General features: G+C 38.5%; 1 protein-coding gene across 2 annotated transcripts in view; it reads right to left on the bottom strand.

The window, feature by feature from the left end:
- LOC149525675 (uncharacterized) overlaps positions 1-18,949 on the bottom strand; it is a 444,259-nt gene that overhangs the window by 89,126 nt on the left and 336,184 nt on the right. For both annotated transcript variants that reach the window (XM_089773522.1, XM_089773533.1), the window contains exon 4: positions 615-665. In XM_089773522.1, the coding sequence (XP_089629648.1) occupies positions 627-665 (39 nt within the window). In that variant the 3' untranslated portion in view covers positions 615-626. The remainder of the gene's footprint in view (positions 1-614; positions 666-18,949) is intronic.

Raw genomic sequence — 18,949 nt, 5'->3', positions numbered from 1 at the left:
CCACTATGGGCACACTGAAAGAGATGTGAAAAGTCTGAGTCATTGCTACCTGCTTGCTTTTCACAGTAATCAAATACATTAATTTAAAATATTGATTCCAGTTTAACAAATCTGTATTTTTTCATTTGTAAAGACACTGTTGGTTGACCCTACCTCCCATAGGTGCTATGCTGTCACCATGTTATTGAAATACCATCTGGACTGTTGTAACACTTCATGAGATGTTGATATCCTAGTAGGAAAAGGCAGATTGATAGCAGCCAGCATGAATGGAAGAACTTAGCAAGGTTTTGAAAAGCTATAATCCTAATGCAAACTGTTAGAGAAATGAGACAACAGGAGAATATGAAGAAACAGAAGATGAATGAGAGAAATAACAAATATATATAAGCAAAGCTGCAAAATAAACTTTTCTCCCAACTTGGAAAAAATTCTTGAAATGCTCAATTTTTTTTTAACTGGAAACTGACAATATTGGCATTCTGAATATTTTTACAATAGATTTGCTGAAGTTTCTCTAAGAATATTATAAGTCCCTTAGGAAACAGTCCATAAAATCTTTAAAAATGTAGTTTCCATCAATAAACTAACTTCTGTGTAATTTTTTTTCTTACCTGTACAATTTTTCATACTGGGCAGATCTCTGAAGAATACATAATGATATGCTGAAAAAGAAAAAAAAAAGTATATTTAAATATAATCCTAATAGAAATGTAGCCGTGTTAGTCTGAAGCAAAATACAGGACTATGTAGCACTTTAAAGACTAACAAGATGGTTTATTAGATGATGAGCTTTCGTGGGCCAGATCTGAGGAAGTGGGTCTGGCCCATGAAAGCTCATCATCTAATAAACCATCTTGTTAGTCTTTAAAGTGCTACATAGTCCTATATTTTGCTTTAAATATAATCCATCTCTCATTTCCATAAATATAATGGTAAATTAATAAACAGGAGCAAGAATTTCTGTCATACAAATTTTCAATATTAAAAATATACCAACTCTGGTATATCTTAAAGCCCATCATATGCCTACCTCAACAGAAGCGATGGCCCCAAATGACTGACAGGTTTTATATTAACAACAACAGCCATCAATCATTATGTCCTAATGAGAAACTAATGACTGTAGCTACCTGTTGCTATGTTTATTCTTTTTGCTAACACACACACACACACACACACACACACACACACACACACACACACACCCCAGCCCTATTTATTTAAATATGAAAATGGCTCTAGAATAATTTTCCTCCTAACAGCTATTATATATTTGAGAGAGTTTGTCTGTCTGTCTGTTCAAGAACTTCTCCTAAATGGTAAGTGCAAGGACCACCAAGTTCACTATAAAACTTCCTGTTATCATAACTTAAAGCAAGGTCAGCAGTTGGTTGAGCCAGGAAAATGGGATGTTCCAGGTATGGGATTGTTTCTCATAAAACTATACAGAAAAAGAGACAGAATTACCGGATGGGTGAAAGGGGCTGTTTGTGGGTACCACCCTTCCATCCAGGACTGCACCAGCCCCGATCCTCCCATCCCCCCAAGGTGTTGTTCAGGCTGGATGGGAGAGAGGCTGAAGCTCCCTTCCCTCCATATTCATATGGAGATATTGCTGGTTGTTTCCTTTCAACCTTTACACCCTGCTCTCCCTCCTAGACACACATATGCACACAAACCCAGGCCCCTGCCCACAGCTGCTCCTCATCCTCCAACCCAACACCAGGTAAATGTGCTAGTTCTTAATATGAAGAGATTTTACCATCTGTTAGAAAATGTAAAACTAAATACAGTTTGGTATTGGTTTCTTCACACACACGCACATGCACACACACACACACACACACACACAATTAAAAGAACATCATTAAGGTTTCGAAGTCAAGCATGAAAAGTCAAGTTAAAAGTTAAGACATGCTTAAGTAAGGCTGTACTGTGTAACCTTAAATCATGCCCCTTATGAATATGTATTATAATCCAGTCTTTAGTTACATGATCCCAGACTATTTTTCCCATAGGGTCTCTGCTCATTTAATGTACAGGATGAACACTGCTCAATGAACAAACAACTATTCAATGTTTCATTTTATCCATATCGTTCAATATGTCACCATAGGCTTTATTTATGCTTTGAAGAAAGAATTATGAATTTTCTCATGGATTATTCCATAGCACTCATCACTATAGCAGCTGAATGTGTCACAAACATTATTTATCTTCACAAATCCTCTGTGAAAAAAGGATTATTATTATCACTGTTTTCCAAATGAAGAACAGAAAGTTTGTTAAAGGTTTCCACAATTTGGCACATCTAGAACCTGACTTTTTAAGGCCTGGTCTACACTAGGCCCTTAGTCCAAAATAACCCCTGAATTTGTAAGCGATGCATCCACACTACCATGCCCGTTATTCCAGAACACAAGGCCACAGAATTTGGACTCTGTACTCCTGTTTTTCATGAGGAGTAATGCTATTCCCAAACTCAAAAGTCTGAAACAGTGTACAATTTTCCATTAGCCTCCAGGAGGTCTCCCACAGCTCTCCAGAGTGCTTCATGGGGCTCTGAGTCCGAGGTAATGCACCTGCATTAATGGAGCCTGCCTCAGACTATATTTGATTCTTCCCCACAGTGAGGACACAGAAATTTGAATGCGTAAAATTGGGTGCCCAGAAGTTGAATTTACCACATTTGAAATAATCTCCTACAGTAGACATGTCCTAAAAGAGTATTTAGCACTATGTAGAACTTTACATATTCAAACACAGCTCTCACTGACTTCAGTTGCTATGAATGCTCAGCACTTCTGCAAATCAGATCCCAGGATATTTAGTTGGGCATCCAGTAAATGAAGAACACACAATTACCAGCTGTGAAAACTTTCATTTAAGTGATTTGTTTAAAACCACACAGGAATTCTTTGGTGGAAACTGGGAAAGAATCCAATTCTCCAGGGCAGCATTCAATTACCTTAACCACAAAACCTTAATTTTCTCTTCTTTTAATCTCCTGTCTTCTTCACTATACACCTTTGAACAAATGTAACAAATGAAGGAGGCTCCTAGTTCCTTCATTACACAACACCTAGTCAATGCCAGATGAGATCTTATAATCTAATATGTATTTGAAAGGGTCTGTCTGTCCATCTCTTGGTGAGTCTGTTTCTTCAAAAATTCTTCCTAAACAGGAAGACCCAGCACCATCAAATGTGCTATGCAACTTTCTCTTATTATAACTTGAAGCAAGGTAAGGGGCTGGTTGTACCAGGGGAATGGGATTTACCTGGAATGTGATTGTTTCTCATACAATGGAAAGGTTGGGGTCTGTTAACAGGGACAGTTATATGGTATAAGGATAACACAGGGATAACAAGTGGCCCGAGATGGAGACCAGGAAAGTTGTAAATCCATTGAGGCAATAGAGTGCAGGGGTGGCAAAAGGGATAGATATGTACTATATATTTGAGAAAGTTTGTCTGTGTGTTTGATTGTCCCCCACCCAGAGGACATGCACCCCTCCCTGAGCTATGCAAGCTTCAGCAGTCACGGACAGACACTTCTCACCCGGCTGCAACCTGCTGTGGTGACAGAGGGCTAAGGTTGTCCTTTCTCCCTGGAACAGCCTGCATATTGAACCCCTTACCTCCAGCCCCACTCCAGAGCAATGATTTAAATGAAGAAAAAAAATTTTAGCTAAGGACCCGAGCAATGGCAGGTAAGTCTTCTAGTGATCTTATAATAAAAAGCATCGGGCAACCTTAATAATAAGAGGTACTACCATTCCCATCTATAATACAAGAAAGAAACTCATTTCCATTCCTTCAAAAGTATAACTGTAACTGAATTCAGTTATATTGTAAAGTATGTGTAAATGTATTTAATCACACACCAGGTCAGGTGCCTAGCTTTATTTAAACAAATAAGAAACTTACTGCAGCCATCTGCACAACTTTGGAATGGACCAATAATCAGCCATGTGGATGTATAGAAACATATCCCAAACAAACAGTCAGCTCAACTCATCTTGCCTCAGTGTACATCTTAATGGTACATATTCTCCTTTTCGTTATGCTAGTGTTACTCAAACAAAATCATATGGCACTCATGTAACAGAAGAGATTTTGACCCAGTGTCTTATTTTTAGAACTGAGAGTTGAGTCAAGCAGCCCTTGGGCAGGGACATACCCTTGCTATCTCCTCAGCTAGCTGTTTGAGATATTTTGGAATTTCTCCTTTCCTTTTCCAGTAAGAATAATGATGGACATTATTTTTTCTGTTCCAAAGATCTTACACAATCCGGCAACTGAACTTGCACAATGGACCCCAACAGCTGCTCAGATCTTTTTGCTGGTGGAAATGTATGTCTTTATAGACCCAGGGGCAGGAATATTTGTCACAACCAGTGTAGTTTGTCCAAAGAAATCCAAGAGAAGATTAAAAAACTCAGCAAAGCAACATTCCCATGAAAAAGTATATATGAGATCTGATACTCCAAAATGAGAGGAGAAAAGAAAGCATCTCCTAGTGCCCAGACAATGATTATTTAAAAAATTATTCAACAGCCAAAATATATCTGAGACAATATGCAATCCAAAAGTCTAAGCAAGAATATTAATACAAAATGAATTTTAATTTAAGATATGCATTTTCATGTTCAATATTCTTTTTGCATTTAGGACTTTATACATTTAACTTCAGGACTAAAGGCATCTTAATTACATTTTAGCCTTGAAGATATAGTAGAAATTACCATTTTAGATGTGACTTCTTCCTGAGATATATGAAATTATATTAAAAACTGGCTAAAATGCAGAATTAGGCCTACAATTAGTTATGATGCTCCAGAAATGGACTAGGCACATAGTAAAAATGTAAGCAACCATAAATGTTCTCATCACTGAATTTGTATAATTATCAGTATTAGTGAATGTCAGTACCTACCTTTTTCTTTCTTAGTTATACAAAGTTATTTTAAAAAACCTAATTCTGCTAGGAGCAAGTATTCTGAGAATAGATTCATTTTGAGTAGGATTAGGTTCTACATTTTCCTCATTCTTTCCTACCATCGCCCTCACTGATATTGCATTGAGTCTCCGATTCTATTAAAATGTTTGCTGAAGGTGTGTTTCAGCAATGCCTCATTTAAATTCTTCTCACAAAAATGTTTTCAGAACCTGCTATGGGGTATTTAAATATAAAATTCACAAAATTATAACATGTGTGTGAAAGCATGTACTGTATAATAAGACCACAAGCCTGTAAGACTATTTAATAGATTTTATGTTTATCCTACTCACTTGGAAAAGACCTACAGTGTCAATAGCATTGCTTAATCATATATTTAGAAGAGATTGCTAATACACTCTAGTGTTGCTAATAAAAGCCCCATACAAATTCTACCCGAACAGAAATATTAATGGGCCAAAAGAAAGGGAATGAAAAAACTGTGGAAAAGAAAGATGAAAAAGGTTATATGAATATTTAATCATAGAATCATAAAATCATAGGGCTGCCCAAAGCAGGACCAATCCCAACTAAATCATCAAAGGTTGTAATATTTTCTCCTCTAACAATTCAGGACTTGCTCTACAGAATCTTTTCTTTGAAAACCAGAATTGGAACAAGTCTCACAGCAATTAAGAAAACAAATCCAGAATTAAAAACACAATGCAAACCATTAAGTTTGATATAGCATGGAAAAAAATCACCCATATGCTTCCTTAGACCCTGGAAGCTTGTGGGAATCTATGTCCTACCTCTTGAACATAACTGATTGTGTATATAACCAAGGAACTACAAATTAGAGTTTTTTTCAGTATTGATGGTTGTAATAGGTCTATGCTTCCAGGAACAAGATGGAGAGATGATTCTTAAATACCTTCCTTAAAAATTATCCCCACAAAAATTCTACTTTAGAAATAGGAACATTTTGTTCTTTCTTGCAAATTTGTCTTTCTGTTTCAAGGAATCCATCAGTTTGGAACAGAGGCTACATCTAGACTGCAGAGTACCAGGGCAGAGATCATGGACCTTAATCAGGTTTGGGAGGATGACCCCAATGTCCATGATCTCCGCCATAGATGGGGGAATGCGGCCATCTATGGCAGGATAGCTGCCAGCCTGGCCACCAAAGGGCACATGTGAATCCAGGAGCAGGTTCGCATGAAAATCAAATTGGTCCGGTGAGACCCCCAACCCTGAGCTTCCTCTCCCCCTTCTTCCACTTGCTTCCCCCTTCCAGCTCTCTCCTCGCATCTCCCGCCTCCTTTCCCCAGTCTCACCAGAGTTCCATCATCCCCCCTCCATTTTTGTTAAATAAAGAGAGTTTGTGTTCATGAAAATACATGTATTTTATTTTACATCAGGAAGGGGGGTTAGGGACCCAGTGGGGCACACCAGGGAGACTCTAAGTTCTCCTCAGAGTGGAAGCTCTCCTGCAGGGCCTCCTGGATACTGACAGCCCCCCGATGGACCTCCCGGATGGCAGCCTGCAGAAAGTGAAGCCAGGCTTACAGTAACGCATCCACGAGAAGCACCAGAGTGCCCGGGGCAGCTCTGGCTCTATGTTGCAGAGTGCTGTGGTGTCCCAAGTGAGGGCAACCAGAGCACATAGAGACAAAATGCTTTGTTGTCCCTCATCGAGGTAGGCAAACAAGCAGGGAAACCTGAGAACCAGCTGTCGGGGGGGGGGGGGTGGAGGGGGGAGGAGATCCCTTTAAGCACAGGCCTCAGATAGCCTCAGGTAGCAGCCGCACAATGTAACTCCTAACCTGGTTCTGGCCGGCCTTAAATGTGATTCAGCGTCCACTCAGTGTGAACACACTATTTTGAAATAGTCAAATTCTATTTCAAAATGCATTTTGTGTGTAGACGTGTTATTTTGAAATCTCTTACTTCAAAATAACTATTTCAAAATTAGATATTTCGAAATAATGCTGTAGTGTAGACATACCCTTTCAGAAAAGTTTTTTTGGAAGATCTCTTCCAGAAAAGCTTCTTCTAAAAGAAACCTGCAGTCTAGACATAGCCTGAGAGGCTCCACAGAATATGGATTCTGTGATTGTTGTGCAATTGTGCTATTATTTTTCCGAGCCCAGCTACTTCAATGATCTCCCTGGGATCCCAAGATTTCCAGAGAAGAGCACAGAAGGGAGGATGTTGTTGCTGAGCTCAGGAAAACTAGATTGCTAGAGAGAGAGTGGCCATAGAATATTAAGTTCCCTCTGTCAGATGGAGGCAGAAACTGTGGGGTAGCCCTGTTGCTTTTCTGGAGGGCCAGGACAACAAACAGTTTATCTGAGTTGCTTCTATGAGTGCAAGTCAGTTATCAGAGAACTCTTTTTCAGAATGATGGTTTCTTATGTTTGAGAAATACATGAAGGGGCCTCTTTATAGATCTTCTGAGAGCCAGATGTCATCAGCATTGTTTTCTTCTAGGAGGTTGGTCTATTGGTTCTTCACTGGCAGTATCCTTTAAAGAGCAAGTCCCATTTTAAAAAGTGATAAGACGAATTAGCCACATTGAAATGACTGAAGACACCTAGTTATCTATTAGCATTTCACTATTGCATGGTGCTAGGAAGCATGTCTTTGGGTAGACTGTCCAGTGGCAGCAGACTATCTGACCCTGCTATCCCTCTCTTTTCTCTCACAAGATATTGGCTGTATTCATACTAGCACAGAGGAAAAAAGCGCCATGAGGCATATCACACTAATTTATATCATGTGGCTTCTGAAAAGGCATGATTTGTATACTAAAAATCTATAAAGAATCAGTTTCCACTATCATAAACACAATAATTTGCCTCTCTGGGGTTGTTTTAAATGCTCAGTTTAGAGGAGTCTAAATTGCTACAAAACTTGCATTTGAATGAATCTAATTTTGACAACTTAGCTAATGAATACAGGCAAACAAAAATAGTTTGAGAATGAGGTTTGAAAGTGTAGACCAATACATGTAAAAACAGAAAGGCTTCCTAAAGTTCAGTAAAGAAAGGAAACAATCTAAAGAGCTACAGTTAAACTTTTATAGTCACATAATACTAACTATTTTTCAGTATTATATTGTCTTTGAAAAATACAAGCATATAATTTAATAGGAAATTTATAAAAGTCAATATTCTTAAGCATACTAAGGTTCTGAGTATGATGCCTATGTACCATGTAAGCCTCTTAGAAGGTACCTAGGCCTTGTGCATGCTTTCTAAATGGAGACATTTTCACCCCAAAAATATCCCATTATTAATATAAGCATCATCATCCCATCACAGTAAACATCATTCTGTGTTTACTATAGCAAGTAATATTCATAATGAATATCCAAATAATTGCTTTATTTATCAGTCTTACAGGGAGTCAGATTTCTTTGCATTCTACATACATTTTAACATCCAGAATTGAATGAAACCATTTATTTGACAAATTCTGTAATTATTATGCAACTAACTTTAGGTAACCATTGTATTACATGGTTTGAACATTTTCAGTTTCAATGAAACATAAAATGCTAATTTGAATGAAGTACAAAATGACATCCAAATTTAGAAATGTTGGGGGTGAAACAACTGTAAACCCATTATCTTTTAAAAGGAAGAGTCATTTTGTCCACTGAATTTCTTAGTTTTAAAATAAAAGATATTTTGTATGCAGGTTTTTCATATTCCATTTCTGTGACGGGTTTAGTATAATGCAGCGGGAAAAAATAACACTGAAGGTTCTGTTTGGTAGGGAAAAAGACTCAGATTATCTGAATCTCCCATATCTTCAAAGATGAGCTGGAGATTTTGGGTGAAAAAGCTTTTTTGGTATTTTTGGGCTCTCAAAACAAGTGTAGAAACTTAAATACCATCAGTACTGCCTGTTTCTCTCACTTCTTAAATTATTTTTCCCACTTCAGCCTAAGAAACATAGAGGTGAAAATGTCAATATATTTTCTTTAAAAAATTACTTGAACTTTTTCAAGCAGCACAAATGATTTTGAGTGAATCTTGTGATGGCTTTATTCTTTGTAAACAAGCTTACCGCCATGAGCATCAGGACACTCAATATGGATGAAATCCCTCCTGAAACCCATAGGCCCACTTCCTAACTACCACAGGAAGTGGAGCATCCCTTCAATAATACATAGGCTGATGCGCTGCTTGACTCTTACATGGACTGCACAAAATAGAGAAAGGCTTCTTCCGTCCTTCCTCCTTCCCCCATCCCTGCAAACCCCAGTGTTATTGGCCAGTTATAACCTAGCGCTTTGTCCTCAGTTTGGCTAAGTGATAGTGACAGCTGCTTAATTAAATGGAGGTTTCTATTGTTTAGGCTGGATAACTTTATTCCACAAAATAATCTTTAGCTGACAGTTTTGTTGTTTATAACAATTACCTTGCCGTGACTGTCATTCCTAATATGACCTATAATATATTCTAGAGCATTAAAACTAGCATGCACTGTGTCAGATGCATTACATGAAATCTGCCTGACATTTTGGAAAAAGGGATGTTATTGAGTACTGAGAATCAAACTAGGAATTATGGGGCTAATTCTGTTGCTAGTTACACCAGTGTAACTGCAGGAGAAAAGCATTAAATGATTTAAATGAACAAAACTTAGCTCCCTGCATTGTAGTTTTTTTCATTAATTTTATAGATGCACAGACTATTCATTGGACAGACTGTGTATTATCTAGTAGAATAAGTTGCTTAAGTTTTTTGGCACTGGTTCACTAAAGCTTTGTAACTTGTCTTCTAACATATTTTTTAATGACACCACATGAATAGAAAACTGCCTTTCAAAGAACTGCAAAGCCACAAGTTACATAACAAGATAACAATGACTGCAGAGTGGAAACTGTCTTAAGTCATATTTCGAGTAAGTATAATTAGCACAACAGAAATTAATCAAATGACATTTCCATGCATCTTTAAAATGTTCCAGATGCTTTATGCTTTCAAAGCTTCATTTGTATTTATTCAAGTTCCTGTTAACAAGCCTTGTGCTGCTAAGGTACATGGAGAAGCCAGCCAAATGCTGAGTTGTTGTTTTCTTTCTAACTTCGGCTAAACAGGAAACATAATTTCATCTTCTCAATGCAGGCAATAGCAAGCTGAATTCAAGAAATTCATCTCACAAATTTATCCTAAGCTAACCTACTTCTATATAGGTGAGATGAGATGAGATGAAATGTCATGTCATTCTTATTCCTTTTATGAATCTACATAACTAATGAACTAAAAAAAGTCTAATCTCAAAACACAGTCAAAAATCCAAATTCTCGAATCTTTTTAAAGTCATTTCTCACTTCTCATCCTTCAGTTCCAGTGGCTCACTCACTTTGCTTACCTCTCCTCCTCAAGATAGGCCTGTCTTTCTCTCATGGATTGTTTGCTTCTTCTCTCCGATATGTCTCTCTTCCACTGAGGTTCTCCTCATTGGTGTGAAATCAGCCTGTCTGTTTTCCTGCATTACCTTGATCATCTTTGTCTAACCTCCTATTCTTTCTCAAAATACTTGTTTCCTCTTTCATTGCTATCCTACTACCCTTTCCTCTGTTCTAGAAAGTCATGATCTCACCTACACTACTATTGCACACAACTGTTCACTAATACCCACTCTGAAAATGACCCTGATCTCACCACAACTTGGCTCTAACCAGCCAGATTTTTGCTCTAGGAGCCTGACACAAAGCCCAGTGAAGTCAACAGAAGTCTTTATGGGTTTTGGATTAAGGACTTGATTTTTCTTTGCTGACCCTTTCCTCTTCTATCCTCAAGCCCTGAAACTAATATTTACAATGTTGTCCTGCCCTGTCTTTAACATATCAAGTTCTATTCTGTTTCTTGCTTCACTATTTTCTCTTGCTTCATCATTTCCCCATCTTACATAGATTACCTATGATGTGATGCTATGAACAGAGGGATATATTCTATCTTGATCGACATAACAATATTGAGAATTCATACAAGTTATTCTGCTGGAATGCTTTCTAGGCTACAAAGTCTTATTTTTTCTTCTGATTTTTGCATCCATACTGTTCTCTTGTCCATTCACTCAATATGCCTTCTATTCCTCACGGACCTTCCTTAGCCATGGCAAGAAATGTGCATCTATTTAACAATATAAAACAATCCTAATTTGCAGCAATATCTATTCCAATGCCAACATTTACCTACATTAACATGCCCTTCTTCAGCAACCCACCTGGATCTTTTTTAATCAAAACCATCCCATTAAGAAAAATTCCTCTCTTTCCTCATACCCATGCCTTCTCTTTCTGTCTTTGGCCTTGGCACTTCTGTCACTGTCAGCAATTCCGCTGCTTCTGGTGACATCCCTTTTTACAAAACCCTCCCTTGAGTTTGCTTCTCAGTTGCTCTCTCTCTTTAATTTCCTCTTTCTTAGCACTTGAGAAAGTAACCTTGTCTCATCCCCAGTTACCTCTCCCAGATCACTATTTCAACCAAATTCACTCTGGGCTTAGCTCTGGCCATTGAATGAAAATCACCATCATCAAGATCTCCTGCAGCCCCTTTTCCGGAATAACTTGCCAGCTGTCTACACTGGCCGATTGCTTTTCTGGAAAAGCAATGATGATCTACTGTAAAATTGTCAGTGTTTTTCCGGAAAAACGATGCTGCTCCTGTTCGGGCAAAAGTCCTTTTCCGGAAAAACTGTTCCGGAAAAGGGCCAGTGTAGACAGCACAGTAGTCTTTTCCGCGAAAATGACGATCAGGGCTTTTTTCCGGAAAAGCATCCTGCTTTTTCTGGAAATACTTATAACGGAAAACTGTTCCGTTTTAAGCATTTCCAGAAAAGGGAGCCAGTGTAGACGTAGCCGATGGGTTTATGAAGGGGATGGTTTGATGAGATAATAGGATCTTGGTAACTAATTGACCATTCATTACCAGTGGTAAATAGGTCAATGGAGGGATGATAGGAATTACTATAGAGAACTTTTTGGGTGTCTGGCTGGTGAATCTTGCCCACATGCTCAGGGTTTAGCTGATCGCCATATTTGGGGTTGGGAAGGAATTTTCCTCCAGGGTAGATTGGCAGAGGCCCTGGAGGTTTTTCACCTTCCTCTGTAGCATGGGGTATAGATCATAGCTGGAGGATTGTCTGCATCTCGGGGTCTTCAAAGTATCTGAAGGCTTCAATATCTGAGATATAGGTGAGAGGATTATTCGAGGAGGGGGTGGTGAGATTCTGTGGCCTGCACTGTGTAGGTGGGCGGACTAGATGATCATAATGATCCCTTCTGACCTTAAAGTCTATGAGTCTATGAGTCATGTGTGTGGTTAAGGGACTTGTGAATTGGGACTTGAAAGATGAATTCTGTTCCAAATTCTGGCACAAGTCTCCTGTCTGACTAGAGAAAATTGTATTTGATTAATTCTTGAACAATAGCTCTTTCTTGTCCTGGCATGCAATAGCAAATATTCAGGATTTTAAAAATTTTTCTTATGTGATGCTTTGTCAAGATTTCCATTTTTTCCAAATATTTTCACTTTTTTACATTAATGGATAAGTAAAATCACTCAGCAACTGATTTATAACACTAGCTTTGGCAGCTATATTTGGAGCCTCAAAAAGGGTTAATATAATGAAAGCAAATTTAATATGTGAATATAATCAACACAATAATATTTATTTTAGAACTGGGTCCAAAAGCTGATTAAATGAACCATTCTTGTTATTGTTGCTATGAAAATAAGATTAGTCTTCTTTATATAAAGATATAAACAAAGACATTATTCCAAAAACAAAGTAAAAGTCCTTTAATTCTTAATGCCTCATGGTAAATACAAAGCGGAGTATCAGAACTCTTAAAAATGACACCTTTCTCAAATTGGACATTAAAAAAAGGAGGCATCCCAAATTAGCAATTAGTCTGTTCTGAAGAATCAATCACCGTAAAAGAGAAGAATTGTCTCCCAAAATTTCCCCTAAAAGGAGAACCAATTTGATGCGATCCTACAGATATTATATGTTGAACAAGTGCTGAATTCACAGTCAAGAAATTGAATGCCAATACAGATTCATTTGGGTCTTTTGGGCCAGACAGTAATTAACATACAGGCTTGAATTGAGGGTAGAGCAGAGCTAGCCAATCCCAGTGATATTTTGGTGAGGCGCCGAACCTTAGAAGAGGCTTAGCATAGTGCCATGTATAGGGCACCGAATCAGGAGATCTTGACTCTTGTTTTGTATGTGTAAAATGAACATCATGATGCTTTTTAAATTCCTTTAGGTCCAGGGATGAAAAACAATGTATGTTATTTAGAAACTTTCCAGAGTGCAGGGGCTTCACGCACACTTCACCATTTCTACATATGGGGTACGTCTAGACTACAGGCTTTTGTCGACAGAAGTTTTGTCGACAGATACTGTCGACAAAGCTTTTGTCGACAAAGATCGTCTAGACTACATTCAGTTCGGTCGACAAAGCAAGCTGCTTTGTTGACAAAACCCTGTAGTCTAGACACAACCCTAGATGCAATAACACCTTCTGTCGACAGAAGTCTGTCGACAAAAGGCGTTATGCCTTGTAAAATGAGGTTTACCAGCGTTGACAAAACTGCTGAGTTCTGTCGACGTTATGTCGACAGAACTCAGCGGTAGTGTAGACGCAGGTATAGTTTTGTCGACAAAAGTCCACTTTTGTCAACAAAACTCTGTAGTCTAGACACACCCATGGTGTAGTCTCTACCTCCACTGTTCCCCTTGCCAGCTCTGGTATATCCCCTCCTTTCTTCCTTTGAAGCTTTGATGGCTGGCCCCTACACAAGGAATGGAGAGCAACTTTTGCTGTCTCTTTTGTGCACTCGTGCTAGGGCATAATGTAACCTGGTCATTTGTACTCTATTGTGAAATATTTCTAATTTGTTTCAGTTTGGTCAACTATAAGCAGCTGCATTATAGCCTGTACCCCATGAAGTAAGACCTTTAGAAATTTATTCTAGTTAGTTTTTATATACAGCTAACAACACAGCAGGGATGCCTGTGCTAATTTCATTACACTTTCCACTCTAATTTTTAATCTATTTTGCACTATTTGGGGCAGTGTGATTTGAGTTCTTTATATAAATAAGTAGTATTCACATTCTATTCTCTATCCTTCCATTTACCTATTAAAATATTTGTATTCTAATCCTGTCTCTCAACTCAGATTTTTATGTGGAAATATGGGAGATGTTGGAATGTGTTTTAAGGATCAAACAATACTTCCGAGTCATTTAATAAATCTAGGGCTTCAAACATCATTTACTGAAGGCACTGTGCTTTGCTGTTTGGTTATGCAAGCAATGTTCTCTGTGCCAGTGCCAGTATATGACTGGCAAGCATTTGGCTGGATTAAGGTTAAAAGGCTCAAATGCATGAAAATTTGAGGGTTGCTGAAAAAATTTGCTTATTCACAGACATTTTCTTGCAGTCTAGCCACCTCTGTACCTCCCCCTGATGGATTTGCCTTTCTTTAAGTCTGAGTCTTTGATCTTCCTGACAAATAATGCTACACCCTCTGAGCTCAGCCTTGCCTCCAACAGGTAATGACTTCACCGCATCACCCTCTGCTGTTCTTTATCTGTGTATCACTGGGCCACCAGCCATTGTAGGGGCTCGGAGCCCAAGGATCCTGGCCTTCATCTACCACTGGACAAAGTCCACACCCACACAAAAGCTTTAGTTAAAATCTGGAACAAATCTAATACTCAGCAATCTATTTTATGCAGATGAGACAGTAGACTTCATGCTGCAGGGCTTCTTCCCATGCTGAAATATAAACAGGGACACAGGCCAAGCTATGAATCACCAAAAGTTCCTTTCCATGGGAAGAAATGGGATGCTCTTCTCAGGGGCACCTCCCACCTGCACCGAATAGGAACATTTTCCCCTACTTTGGAACACGCATTCTCAGATCTGTATACACATTTTGGAAACAAGAAAGTCCCTGAACTTTTCAAGGATGGAGGACTACAACCTCCCCCATGATGTGGTTTATCATTTGCTTAACAAACTAAACAAACTAGCTTTGAAGAAACAGTGATATCAGAGGCTGACATATATATCCATGAATCTATTGTTATAAAGCTCCACTTGTTCTGACAAGTGAATTCTATTGAATAACAATGTAACCTTATCTACAGTGGGAATATCTAAGGTGCTACAGGACTACTAGTTTTTTTAAGGTACAGACTAACATGGCTATACCTCTGAGGCTCTTAAAATAGGACTATCATCCATAAGTGGTCAATATAACTGCACTGGCACAGTCAGACAAGGCTGCTGTAAGATGTGATTTCCACCAATACAACTTGCCCTATTTTCACAATCAGGGGTAAGCAACACTGGTGCATGTCCTGTTTTGGCAAGTCTCCCTCAGTTTTTCATATCACTGAAGCTATGTGAATAGGAGACCACAAATCATTGTAACTAGGGCAAAAGAACAAAAGAAGCTAAAGATAAAAGATAAAAAAGAAGACGTTTCCTGTAGGATGACTAGAACATCAAAAATCCAATACTTTTTATAGCCTGATTCGACATTATGACAGTTCCAATAAATAGCATACTATAATACATAGAATTACTTATTATGGACCTATAATTCTTGCTTTTCCCAGCTGCCTATTTTACCACAACTTAAAAGGAGGTGAGCCAACTCATTGCTGAATAAGTAGTTTAGCTGCTCCCACACATAGCTTATAAAATGTACTAGTCCAAATGGCCTAATCTGGAAAGCTGGGAAGAGATCACTTCACCATCTTCCTGTAGAATCCTTATACATCCTGCCTCCAATCCCACTTTGGAGATTGGTTTATAAGGTTAGTTGGCCAGAATCAGAGAAGGGAATGAATAATAGCAAATCTGCCTAACGTCATAAGTAACGTAGAAAGTTAATGAAGCTATGTCTGAATATCTTTATGTCTACACTTGCACCCTCTTTCGAGAGAGGGATGCAAATGCAGATATTTGAAATTGCAAATGAAGCTGAGATTTAAATATCCCATGATTCATTTGCATAGTCGCATTATGGCGCTACTTCGAAATGGCGCTATTTCAAAGTAACAGACGCTGTTAAGATGTGGTTATTTTGAGAGAAAACCGTTCTCTTGAAATAACTGGTAAACCTCATTGTATGAGGAATAAGGGTTATTTCGGAAGAAGGGTGTTCTCCCAAAATAACTACATCTACAGCGCATTTTGTATTTCGAAATAGCGCTATTTTGAAATAGCGCCATAACGTGATTATGCAAATGAAACGCGTGATATTTATATCCTGACTTAATTTGCAATTTCGAATGTCTTCATTTGCATCCCTCTCGAAAGAGGGTGCAAGTGTAGACATACTCTTCTAGAGTAAATTCTTCTTAAATTGTTCATAAATAAGAGTGAATATTTCTGGGTCAGTTTACTTTTGTAGCTTTTACAAAAAGCAAATATTCTATATGACTAGTAGAGAGATGATATAACAACAAAACAAAAGGGAAATACAATTTCTCCAGATTTATTCACATATTATATAATATTGTGGCAGGGTGTTGCTCTGCACTGGCCCTTTAAGGAGCTAGGAGCTGGAGTGAGGGAAGCCCAGCTGAGGCAGATAAGGAGAGCCCATCTGAGGGCTATAAGAGCAGCTCCTGGGAGGGGTAGAGTCCTGCCTGTAATGAGAGAGGTTTTGGCCTAGCAAACCCAGGCTACCCTGCCTCAGGCCCAGGGCTGCAAGGAGGCAGTCATGGAGAGCAGGGCTCACATGGAGGCAGTCCTAAAAGGCCAGGCTGCAAGGAAGCAGCCACGGTTTTGCAAGGAGGCAGCTGTGGTAGGCTGGGGGAATTTGTCAGGGAAGCCACACACCAAAAGTCTGCAAGGCAGGGTTGCAGGAGGCACCTGGGCAGGCAGAGTGGGAGAAGAACTGGGGGTCTTAGGGAGTAGGGAGGACCCTGGAGGAGGAGTGGAGGAAGAACAATGACTCCCCTGCAGAAGGGGGCGCAGACCAAAAGCAGAGTGGTCACTTTCAGAGGGCAGTGACCTGAAGAGAACACCTCATCCAAAGGGGGCACGTCGGAGTTGGAGCAGCTGGTGACTTCCCCACAAGCCACCCTGAGGGAAGAAGCCATGCCTAAAAGTGAGTCAGCTGTGTCAAAAGTGTTAATAGTTGGCACTACTTGCACAACAAGACGTGGCATGCTATGTTTACAATATATTGTTGTGTTGATGATGTAGGCAGAGTTTTGCATTTGCCATCATTGTACTAATCCTTTTTTATTACACTAATTGCAGAGTTATCTTATTGACATAAATAATAATAAACACTGCCACCTTTTTGGAGAGAACTTGGTATTCCAAGCAAGGCAATTCTTAGAATCATTGGTAGACAAAAATTATTTTTAAAAGATATTTCCTCTACATTTTCAATAAAATATTTGAAAAAACATAAATCTCTATAAAGAAGAACTTTTTTTTAAACCAACCTTTAAGGGCACATTATCTATTAATTTTCTATTCAAATAACCTAGGGAGGTTGTGAAATCTCCATCATCAGAGATTTTTAAGTGTAAGTTAGACACGCACCTGTCAGAGATGGTCTAATATTTAGTCCTGCTATGAGTGTAGGGGCTGAAGGACTAGATGACCTCTCAAGGTCCCTTCAAGTCCTATGGTTCTATATCATTGCTTTACCAGGAATTTATAGTCCCAGTTCTGCAAGATCTATGTGAGCAGCACACACACATTTCCACAAAACTATTTTTTCCATTTTTATTAGTTTTTTCTACAGACTTTTCCTCTTTTTCCTACCTTCCCACTCCTTCACCACCCTTTTGTTCTTTGAGGGACTGGGGCCTAAATCTGGAAATGAACTTTTTAGAATGCCTTGAAAGTGACTTGTCAGACATTCCTTTGATACATGACTAAAACAGAATAAAGATGCTATGCATCATCAGATAAATGATGTAGTAAAACACTTTAGATTAAGGTGGAGAGAGATCCTAGTAATCCAAGGGTACTCAAGGAGGAGGTAAGGAATGGGGATACTAAAACTTATAAAAGTTTAGATCAGCTCTTTTTCTTGGATTCATGACTGAAATCTTTTAGGTACATTTGTGTCATGAGTATTAAAGTAAATGTATAAATTTCTATTAATATACAAAGAGTATTTTATAATCTGAAATGTTTGCTTCTACTATTCAGTACACATTGGTAAATTATTTCCCCTGCTTGGCCAGTCAGAGGTTTTGCCTGGCACCCTTTGTAAAAAGATCATCAAAAGAATCCATGCAATCCTAGTCTGAGTCATGAACAGATAAGAATAACTTTTGTGTGTGTGTTTCACTAGTACAGACAAAACTCTTCAGTCAGTAAAAAGAAAGTGGTATTTTTTTCAGCACTCTCTCTAGAAATAAAAGCAGAAGCATGTAGGGAAATGGATTAAAATAAACCAAACACAGTCTATGGCTTCAAATTCTAAGGTGTGAGATCTCAAGGAATGATGGATAATAATGTAGGATTTATATTTGAAAATATGCATTCTTAAGCTGTGGCTTTTGCAATCCAAAGAATATAACACTGATTTAACAAGCATTGGGAGAGGCATGTAGAAACTTGTCACTGTTAGGAAATATTCTCCAGGAGTAGAACATAAGAGCCATAACATGACTGCTGTCCTATTTTCTACATATCCAGTGGTATGATTTCTAGTTATGTCTAAAGGAACAGGACGCTCCTTAGGACTTAAAAAGATTAAAGGTGTGGACTGAGCTGTGCCAGAAGAATAAAGGAAAAAGCAGTCGTGCCAAACCACAACATTCAGCAGACTTTTGGATGATCCAAAATGTGTCAGGATCCTTAAATGTTTATGTCATTGCAATCATCTACATGATCTACTAGCCACATGGATATGTCATATATATGCAAATATTTTGCGATAGGAGGGATAAGTTCTTGGCAGGGAAGTGTAGAAAATATA

This window comes from Pelodiscus sinensis, chromosome 1, assembly GCF_052426305.1.
Source record: "Pelodiscus sinensis isolate ZL-2025 chromosome 1, ASM5242630v1, whole genome shotgun sequence".
Taxonomy (NCBI): domain Eukaryota; kingdom Metazoa; phylum Chordata; order Testudines; family Trionychidae; genus Pelodiscus; species Pelodiscus sinensis.
This window is presented reverse-complemented; position numbering and strand designations above follow the sequence as displayed.